Raw genomic sequence first — 10,316 nt, forward strand, 5'->3', positions numbered from 1 at the left:
CAGTTCAGACAGTCTGTTGTGTCAGACTTAAACTGTGACATTTTTGGTGTCTGTGAAACATTTCTTAGAGGTCAAGAGAGTTTGGAGATAAAAGATTATACATGGATTGGAAATAATCGCCGCAACCAGAATAAGCGTGCCAAACGAGGGTCTGGAGGATGCGGTGCTTTTTTTAAGGATAGATTATTAGAACAATTTTGTGTTGACATTTTAGATAGGGAATCCAATGATGTCATTTGGTTTAGGTTAACTTCAAAATGTGATTTTAACTTTAAAATTATTTTGTGTGTCTGTTATCTCCCTCCTGTTAGTTCTAGCCGTGTGAATGATGGAGAAAGATTCTTTGAAACATTATTAGAAAATATTTATATGTATCAGAATGAAGGAATCATCTGCTTGTGTGGAGACTTCAATGCGAGAATAGGAAAGGAACAGGATTTCATTGAGGGTGTGGACTGTATACCGGAAAGAGTGACTATTGATAGTGGTGAGAATTCTTATGGGACGATGTTTTTGGATTTTTTGACTGAAAGCAATTTGTGTGTATTGAACGGGCGTAAGGGTGACCAGGATTTCACGTATGTAAAGAATGGTGCGTCAGTGGTTGACTATGTTGTAGCTGCGCATGAACAATTGTCGTATTTTCAGTGTTTTGATGTTATTCGTATGTCATCCTTGATTAACCCCACAAACGTCCCTGACGCTGTCCCAGATCATTCTGTTTTAACTTGGCAAATATCACTGCCCTCCACTGTCAGTCCGGTTAACAACCCCCCCGATACAGTCGAGTTACCAGCTCAGCCCCGAAGATACAGGCAGGATAGGATACCAGAATATTTTCTACGCCATCCCGACTCACTCGATAGACTTAATGAGGCAATAAAGAATATTGAGACTGAATTGTCCAATAAAAACAACGTTAATGCAGCTTATTATGAATTTGTAACTTTCATGCATCACGAACTTGATAAAACGGTTGGTCGGTCGGTCCTTCAAGGAAAGTGTAGAAACAATAAGGGTAAATCGTTTTACAAGCCTTATTGGTGTCAAGAACTCCAAGAGCTGTGGGACGTGTCGTGCGCAGCTGAACGCCAGTGGTTGAGATGTAAATCGCCTGTTGGAAAAAAAGACTTGAAAAAATCATTTGTAGCAGCGCGAAAATCTTTTGACCGAACACTACGGAAACTTAAGCGCTCTTACCGGGCTACCGAACAACAGCGACTACTTGATAAGTACAACAGTAAAAATTCAAGGGATTTCTGGAGAACTATTGGGAAGATTGGAGTGGCAAACGACAGGGACACCAGCATTCCATGGGAAGTTCATTCCGGAGATAGCATATCTACAGACAAGCATGTTGTGTTAAATACGTGGAAGGTCAACTACAGCGAGCTGTTTGTAGCCGACACAAACTCTAAGTTTGATGAAAGACATTTCAAGAACATTTCTGAAGAACTGTTTCATGATAACGTAGTCATCGATGCTGTCTTCGACAAATCCAGTTTGAACGCTCCGATTACATCTGTAGAAGTCGAGAATGCAGTGTCAAGAACAAAATTCGGAAAAGCCACTGGTGGTGACTCCATACCAGCCGAAGCTCTTAAAAACGGAAGTTGCATCGAGATTCTTCTGAAGCTATTCAGGTACTGTTTTGAAAATAGAACCTGTCCTGACCTGTGGAAGCGTAGTATAATTCATCCGTTGAAGAAACCGAATAACGATCCCAGGGACCCGTTAGGCTATCGAGGTATTTCGCTTTTGTCGGTACCATGCAAGATCTACGCTGATATACTTAACAATAGACTTTCCAGTTGGTTAGAAGAAAACAACGTCTTGGCAGAGGAACAGAATGGCTTCCGTAAAAAGAGAGGTACTCAAGAGCATTTATTAACGCTGTATTCAACCTTGCATAACAGAAAACTGTCCAAACAATCCACATTCGTCTGTTTTATAGATGCCATGAAAGCGTTCGACAAAGTGAACAGAGACTGCCTATGGTACAAACTCCGTAAACTAGGAATAGACGGAAAATTCTATGAAGCTGTTACGTCCATGTATGAAAACACTACAGGACAAGTCCGCGTCAATGGATATTTAACAGACCTGTTTAATGTTAACACCGGGGTGAGACAAGGTTGCGTCCTGTCACCTACGCTCTTTGCAGTTTTTATTAACGACCTGGCCAGTGAAATAACTCTCTTCAATGTGGCGTCAGTGTTGGCGACTCGATGTTAAGTATACTCCTCTACGCAGACGATATTGCTTTGATTGCTCCAAACGAAGCCAGTTTACAACGTATGATGGACGTCGTCGCAAGGTGGTGCTCTAAGTGGCGTCTGCTGATAAACATCGACAAGACGAAGGTGGTTCACTTCCGACCAACAGGTGTGGAAAAGTCGAGCGCGTCGTTTGTTATTGGCACGGAAAAGATCAGTTTTGCCCACGCTTATAAGTATTTGGGATTGTGGTTTCAAGAACTCTTGGATCTAAATTATTGTGCTAAGGAACTTGCGAAGTCGGCAAATAGAGCTTTGGGAGTTCTCATTTGTAAATTCAAAGCGGTAGGAGGCATGGCGTATGATGTCTTCAACACATTGTACAGTAATTTGGTGCAACCAATTTTATCTTACGGCTCTGCGATCTGGGGTTTAAGAGAATTTAGATGCATTAATAATGTTTTACACCGCGCCTGCAGATTTTTCTTGGGCGTCGGAAATAAAACTCCCAACCTAGCTGTTCGTGGCGAGATGGGCTGGCTTTCGTCGATAACTCTTCAAAACTTAGAAACATTACGACTGTGGAAGAAAATAATATCTCTTGAATCTGATCGAAAGATTACTGTGATAGTGAACTGGTCTAAACGCTTCCGGAAATCATGGGTAAATTCTGCTGTGTCTTTGTTGAAAAGGTTTGATTCAAGTAATCTGGACATGTATAATATTGCTGAAAATGATTTCAAAGTTCTTAAGGACCGTATCATTGCCGCCGACGCTGACTCTTGGTGGGTGGATCTATGGAATGACAGGGGATTAACCAATGGGAACAAACTGCGGACCTACAGGCTATTCAAGGCATCCGCACACGTCGAGTCTTATGTCCGGAATATTCTGAACAGACAACAGCGTAGTGTTCTTGCAAAATTGAGATGTGCGACTTTACCTTTAGAAATTGAGCTCGGCAGATTCCGGCGACCGATTACCCCACTTAATGACCGTATATGTCAGTTCTGTGATGAACATCAAGTTGAAGACGAGACCCATTTCCTGATCAACTGTACCCTTTTCTCTGATATCCGCTACGACCTATGGAGAAAAGCCTGCATTGCCAATTCACAGTTTCTGAGTTTCCACCCTTGTGATCAACTTCGCTTCCTTATGCAGTGTGTCAGCTTGTGTAAACCTCTGGCCGCAACAGTGACGTCAATGTTTCTCCGGCGACAACGTGCCGGGCAGTGATGTATATAATGTGTATGTTTTTGTGAGTGATAGATGAGTATGTGGGTAGTGTTTGTATGTGATGTATGCGCACGTGATATTGAGTGGATGTGGTACACTGTATGTGTGATTGAAAATGAAATGCGTGTAATATTTATGTGTGTGTGTGTGTGTGCGTGCGTGCGTGTGTGTGTGCGTGCGTGCGTGCGTGTGTGTGTACTTTCGATTATGTTCGTGTATTATTCTTGCCAATTTATATAATGGATAATTTAATGATTTTAAGTGCCTCATAGATCCTTCATGGGTCGGCTGATGTTTTTATCAATCATACGTATGTATACGTGTAATGTTTTTTACTGTTTTTAAACACCAGGTGGCACTATAATAAAATAATTTTCTTCTTCTTCTTCTTCTTCATGTATCTAAGTGTACGTCACAAGCCCCGCTAATCCTCTCCAGCTGGTCGTTTCAAAGCTTTAATCCTTAGATACAACATGCTAATTAAACACATGGCGACTTCCAAGCAACAATGATTAAATGTTTATTTGAACAGGTGCATTTACGCCATGGTAAGCCATGTATTGCCCTCACAACATCTGCCAATTTATACATTTTGTTGAGCGCAACAATTTATGTACAATTGTATAGTTTTTGGAATTGAAAAACGCGAAAACTGGAAGAGAAATTGACGGAATATTGTTTAAAGGTCAATAGAAAACAATTCCTACACGAAATACATTCAACATGATCACTCATGGTGTGGCGGACATCCATATCTCCCAACATGTAATAATAACAATATTAGACAAATATATGGGTGACTAATTTGCGCCTGATTGGAGGGAGCAGGTGGTGGTTAACACCGCCCAGGCGATAGGTCAATTAGCACATTAACAATTAATACTCCAGACAATGGTCACACGCGGCAAAGTTCAGTGTCAATAGAACACCGCTACTGTAATGAATTCTCTGGAGTTTCATGACAACGAGCACCTATATACACGATACTCACGACGAAACATTTTATCAAATTTCACGAAAATGACCCTTCAGGCAATAAAACATATTCTAAATTAGTGGTGACATCATGATAGAGACCCAGAAGTTCTGAACCTCTTTAGTACGGGGACAAACAACGCCATTATTAAGAACTTCAAAACCACCTGATCTATCTGAATATTCCACCACTACCGGTACTCTGACTTCAACAGATCACTTATAGAAGTAAGAAAATAATATTTATAAATAAAATCTATCAACTTACGGGAACGATGTTTAACCTTTAACTACAGGTAAAAGGGTATTTATCCTTGGGGTCATACCCTTTATCCTTGGGGTATAAAGAAACCCTTAACGTCGTACACACAGAGCATATAGTACAACTGTAATTTGTTCCCAATAGTAGTCTCACAGTCCAGAGCATCAGCATCAGGTCAATCAGGCTGTCTTTCCACTGGGCCCACCCACCGTGTTACATGGGAACACCGTGTTAATGGACGTTCGGTTTAATAAATTAGCAGTTTTGTAATTAACATTCTCTTTCTTCTTCTTTCTTAAAATATGTAAATTCAAACGCATGGTTCAAGAAACAATTGATATACATTATTAATAGGAATAGGTTCGAGATATCGGTACGTTCGAGATAATGAGGTTCGACTTATATTGTTTGGCAAAAACCATTTCCAATTAAATCTATAGATTCTTGTCTATAGAGTAGAGTATTTAAAAAGAGTATTTAAAAGTTGGTCGAACATGAATACATGACACTCTTTGACGGATAACCGTGTTATAATTCTTTGTAACACTGTTTACATCTGGCACCGCCATCATGTGAACGATGAGGGGAGATCTGGTAGCGGGACAGGAAGTAGCCCTGAAACGTCGTTACCAAGAATATAGCAAATGTTTTCCAGAAACCAGTGTCATGTATTCATCTATTGAGTCGTGTTTGTCAGGCTTAACTGTGAATTCGACAAGTCGTTTAATTATTTAGTCTGATTGGCAAGAAAGTCACAATAGGATTACATGGGTGACAATTAGGGTCATTAGCAGCCTACGTACTCTTACCAGACCGCTATGTGGGGACAGTGTATATAAGGGTCTCGAACTCTTTCCCTGGCACCGCATGCATTCACTACAATCATGTTGAGGCAAGTCATCCTGTGTGTGTCTGTAGCGTGCCTGTCCGTGGCCAGCCCTGTAGGCCAGGGGTCAACTCCATCGCCGGTAAGTACAGTCTCTCACATGTGCATATTTAATGCCAAATCGGCGTTTGTGGTCTTTTTGGAGTTGTCATATTTAAGTATTCTCTATAAACATAAATAGCAGATAGACTATGTGTGTAACGAGAGGTTGCTTCCCAACGTGTATTGTAGAACTTGTGAATCTGCCTTGTAACTAACACCATTAAAACATGCATACCATATAGTTAATATGAGAGTAGCGTTGTGGGTGGACTCCCCTTCCCGCTCTATGGATGGACAGGATGTATCAACATCCAGCTGTATCAGGAAGCATCACATGCAAATACTAACAAAACATGAGCCGTGTTTCCGCTGCCTCATCCGCCAGGCAGCTTCTCATCCCCCCAAGTGACCTTACAGGCACGTACAGCCTAGACTCGTCAAACAATCTACATTGCATTGTTTCTTAATATGTTTTCGATAAAGGGATATATTCTTTACTTCATATAACAATCTTGTGATTTTTCAGGATATGGGAAAGCCAATAAAACGTAAGTACACGTGCTGCTGCATGAAGGATTAATAGCGACCTCGAGTGCAAGAGTCTCGACTTCGTCGTGAAACCGTTCCAGCTCTATGTCAATTAGGAGATAAACCTACTGTGTTTTGAAATTTGATGTAGTATTATAATCCGATCGTTCCCTCAGGATCAGTCAATTACTGTAACGAATTAGACTACCGCTTTTTATTATGTGTTGATAAACGCTAAAATACCCATAATACCCTAAATAATGATCGTTTATCCCATAATTTCAGTACGGGATCAGGAGGGTCCCGATTAGTCATTTTAATTGATGAAATAATAGCGTAGTTTATATACTTGCCGTTAATGAGATCCGGATTAGTTAAACATCGGTTTTGACATTGGATGTAGATATATCACCCGTTTACTTCTGCCAGACATAGAATCTCACAGGTTGGGTACACCCCGGCATAATCATCCATGTCTGTCTTGCAGCTTTATCAGCCGAGGATTTTGTGAAAGGTGTCACTTCGATCATGAGCAGAGCAGACGACCTCATGGAAGACATTGAGCTCCTGAAGGAGGCCGTGGCTGAGGATGTAGAGGAGAAAGGTAAGTTTGGTTTGTTGTTTAACGCCGCACTCAGCAATAATCCAGCTATATGTCGGCGGTCTGTAAATAATCAAGTCTGGACCAGACAATCAAGTGCTTGACATGATGAGCATCGATCCACGCAATTGGGATCGATGACATGCATCAACCAAGTCAGCGAGCCTGACCACCCGATCCAGTTAGTCGCCTCTTACGACAAGCATAGTCGCCTTTTATGGCAAGCATGGGTTGCTGAAGATCTATTCTACCCTGGATCTGCACGGGTTGAGAAAGGTAAGGGAAGATGCAGAGTACGGGGTCTTGTCCAACAGTTCTGACTGTAGTACCAAAGTATATACACCAAAGTGTAAGGCCCGCCACAAACAAAACAAGCCGTATGATGATAAAACACCTGTCTCATAGAACTGAACTGACAAAGACGTGCATGTTGGCATCAGAATATCTACTGGGAACATGAACCGAAAGTAACCCTTCAGTTCTTGAAACAATGGGCGGCCTGCGTAAAAAGTGTAGGATACAAGAGAATGAATGAGTGAGGTTTTACGCCGCTTTTAGCAATATTCCAGCAATATCACGGTGGGACACACCACAAATGCGCTTCACACATTGTAACCATGTCGGGAATGGAACCCGGGTCTTCGGTGTGACGAGCGAACGCTTTAACCACTAGGCTACCCGACCGCCAAGGTTACCAGACAGCCGCGGTCTTGAGACTAGGATATGTGCTACTCCAGGACACACAACTCACTCAAGTCATTAGACTTAACAACACATCTTGATTTATAAAACAAACGGTGTTTTTACCTGCGAGAAACCTGTAACGAGACCGCCATTTTGCATCTTTTTTTCAGATTGGAAAGAGGTCGCGCGAGGCATTGGGAAGATGATGAAGAAGACGCAGGGCATGTTCACCGAGACGCTGTTCGGAGTTGCGGATGCTTTAAAGCGTTTGTTTGTGGGAGACCATGGATTCAAGCACGTGACGCGTTGCAACAGACTGACCGAGAGCGTTCAAGATCCAGGTAATCTTCCTCAGGCTTGTATAGTTACAGTAACATAGTGTCAATTTTAACTGCAACCTTTGCATGTGACGTAAGCATGTAGATCAATCTTGAATGTTCTTTTAAACATGATTCTCCGGAGGCCCACTCGTCTTAGGCGTTGCAAATTGCTGTGAAAGAAACCTATGATAATGGGTTCGAATCAAGGTGCGCCTCCATTCTAATTCTTAGTTTGCCAACACCATACCCGTGCTCTACCCACACTACGGCGGCCTCTAAACAACGGAGTAGGCACCGTTTCTATGACCACTAACTACGAGAACCAGTGCTTCTTCTGTGTCATAACACTTGACCGTATATTTTTTTCAGAGTTCGGCAATGAGACGTTCCTCCCCAAGTTGGAGCGGGCGATTGAGGACGATCTGACATGCACGAGTTTCCTAATAGAAGATGCGTTCAGCTGGGATGTGGAGAAGATTGCAAGTAAGACACACAGCGTGGGGTACACGCATATGTTGTAGGGCAGTTCGTGGAGGCGTTCACACTTAAACGTATCTTGGAACTCTTAAAATAAATCGTACATAAGTATACATCGTTATGTTTCCCAATACATAGTATCAGGTAGACGAGAGCAGCCCTTTGCACAATAATGTAAATACTATCTCAAATTACCTTTTATAACAAAGAAACAACCGAAAGAAATGCAACAAAAACCGAATCTCTGTTTCTACAGGTTTGCATGCGTTCGGAACACGCCAGGCAAAGGGAAAACCGTATATCTCGGAATGATATTATTTTTACATTAACACTGGAACAAGGACTGCTAGTCGAGGGCGTTTTTTCAAATGTGAAGAAAAAAGAAGAACAAACTTACTGCTAATTGTTATCTGATAAACTGATAAACATATCTTTCTATAGACAGTAGGCACCAAACCTGACCCTGTCGTGTCTATCTTTTGACGTATACAATGTCTCTGCCGCCAGGTGGGCACTACAGCGAGGAGGACGCCGTACAGGAGCTCGCCAGGACGCTGGTGGACCTCTTCCGTCTTCGCAACGATGGCATGCGTCTTCACGACGCAATCGTGACGGTTACCAAGACATACGACCTGCACGACCACTACATGAGTGGTAAGTGTGTGCGGGGATGCAGGGATAATGTTTGTTAGTTACGTCCAGTGGTATAACCACTCAGTATACTGGGTTTGGATTTACACGTATTCACGTCTTCAGTATTGGATGTTTACCTTTGACGTACCAGGATCCGAATATCATGGATTCGAATTCCAGATTCGCTCCGTTTATGATCGAGGGTTAATGTCAAACTGTGTTTCTTTAATAAATTTGCTGACGCGCCATTGTATACCCTATCTCTCCGTTTCTGTGTTGCAGCGTTGGAGAGCAAGGAGGAACTTGTGAGAGAACTGCTTCGGTCACTCACTGAAAACTAAGAGCACCTTCTTCGGCCGGACGAGAAAGAATTGGTCGCCGAGAACCTATGGACTCCTTATACATTTGTTGAATATAAACTATCATGTTTTAATAAACATTAAATTACCACATTTGTCAATGATTTTTCTTTAACCATTTTGTGTTGAACAAGCCTTATGTAACGACTGAGGCAGAAAATGTCAAATTTTGAAGCTTTACAGTATTGTTAAGAAAATTAGTTCAAATTGCTGACCTTTTAATGACAATGCTCTTGTATTCTCAAAATGCATATTTTGTTCTGGAAACGTCTTCGTTTCTGAAATTGTCAGACTGAAGGAATTGAACTTTGGCATGTATGTTTCTTCTTCTTCAACTTGTGTACACATAGCATTAGATTATAGCACACCACCCAGACGAGGAATCGGATCTAAATGTCGGCGAGAATAAAACAAACGAACAGTTTAATTAACCACATGGCGATCAGGCCGTATCCGGGACATGTAGGCACCATCACAGCTATGTGTATGACCTCAAATTCCTTGAATCGCCTGATATCCTTTCCTCGCCGTCTGTCTTCTTCCTGGAGGCCTACATTTTTAGCAAAATTGTTGAACTTCTGTTTAATTGTGATGAAGGCATCGTCCTTGCAAACCACAAAAAGCCATACCGACTAAATGTCACGAAATATATACCAAAATAATAAATTTTGTTATGCATGGCAGCTAGTAAAGTTCAACACAATGTTGAAATCGAAGTCAGTGGCTGTTATACAAGATGTGACACTTCCTATTAATATACAACAAATTGGTTAGGAAAGAATACGTTTTCGGAATTTGTTCTAATGAACTGAACATTAATGTGACCATGGCGTCAGCCAAGATCTTCAAGGCGTGCGGTAGCTGCTAATATGTAAACCTTTACAAAGATGTAATTTACACATAGGTTATCTTGGTGGTCAGCTTCCCTGACTGCTGTAACTCAAACACATGGGGTGAATATAAATCACAATTAATTGCATGATGATAGTCTGAATATGCATCAGTTTATGAATATTCTGGTCTGGAGTCATGTGAAACGGGTGCACTGATTTGAATCGAAGTCAACTCAGTCATATTGTTTGGGTTGAAGAAGG

The 10,316-nt window shown here is 41.6% G+C and overlaps 1 protein-coding gene across 1 annotated transcript; it reads left to right on the forward strand.

Annotated features, from left to right (window-relative positions):
• The first annotated feature begins 5,546 nt into the window (after positions 1–5,546).
• Positions 5,547–9,304, forward strand: LOC124140102. Its single transcript, XM_046507476.2, has 7 exons — positions 5,547–5,660; positions 6,147–6,168; positions 6,636–6,752; positions 7,604–7,774; positions 8,123–8,236; positions 8,738–8,884; positions 9,146–9,304. The coding sequence occupies exons 1-7, from the start codon at positions 5,577–5,579 to the stop codon at positions 9,202–9,204; spliced, it is 714 nt and encodes a 237-aa protein (XP_046363432.2). The 5' UTR covers positions 5,547–5,576; the 3' UTR covers positions 9,205–9,304.
• The last annotated feature ends 1,012 nt before the right edge of the window (positions 9,305–10,316 follow it).

This window comes from Haliotis rufescens, unplaced genomic scaffold (assembly GCF_023055435.1).
Source record: "Haliotis rufescens isolate VD_foot unplaced genomic scaffold, xgHalRufe1.0.p SCAF_28, whole genome shotgun sequence".
Classification (NCBI taxonomy): Eukaryota; Metazoa; Mollusca; class Gastropoda; order Lepetellida; family Haliotidae; genus Haliotis; species Haliotis rufescens.

Coding starts and splice junctions, on each gene's coding strand:
- LOC124140102 (XM_046507476.2), top strand. CDS start 5,577: ATGTTGAGGCAAGTCATCCTGTGTGTGTCTGTAGCGTGCCTGTCCGTG. Junction 7,775..8,122: donor CGAGAGCGTTCAAGATCCAG/GTAATCTTCCTC, acceptor TATTTTTTTCAG/AGTTCGGCAATGAGACGTTC. Junction 8,237..8,737: donor GGATGTGGAGAAGATTGCAA/GTAAGACACACA, acceptor CTCTGCCGCCAG/GTGGGCACTACAGCGAGGAG.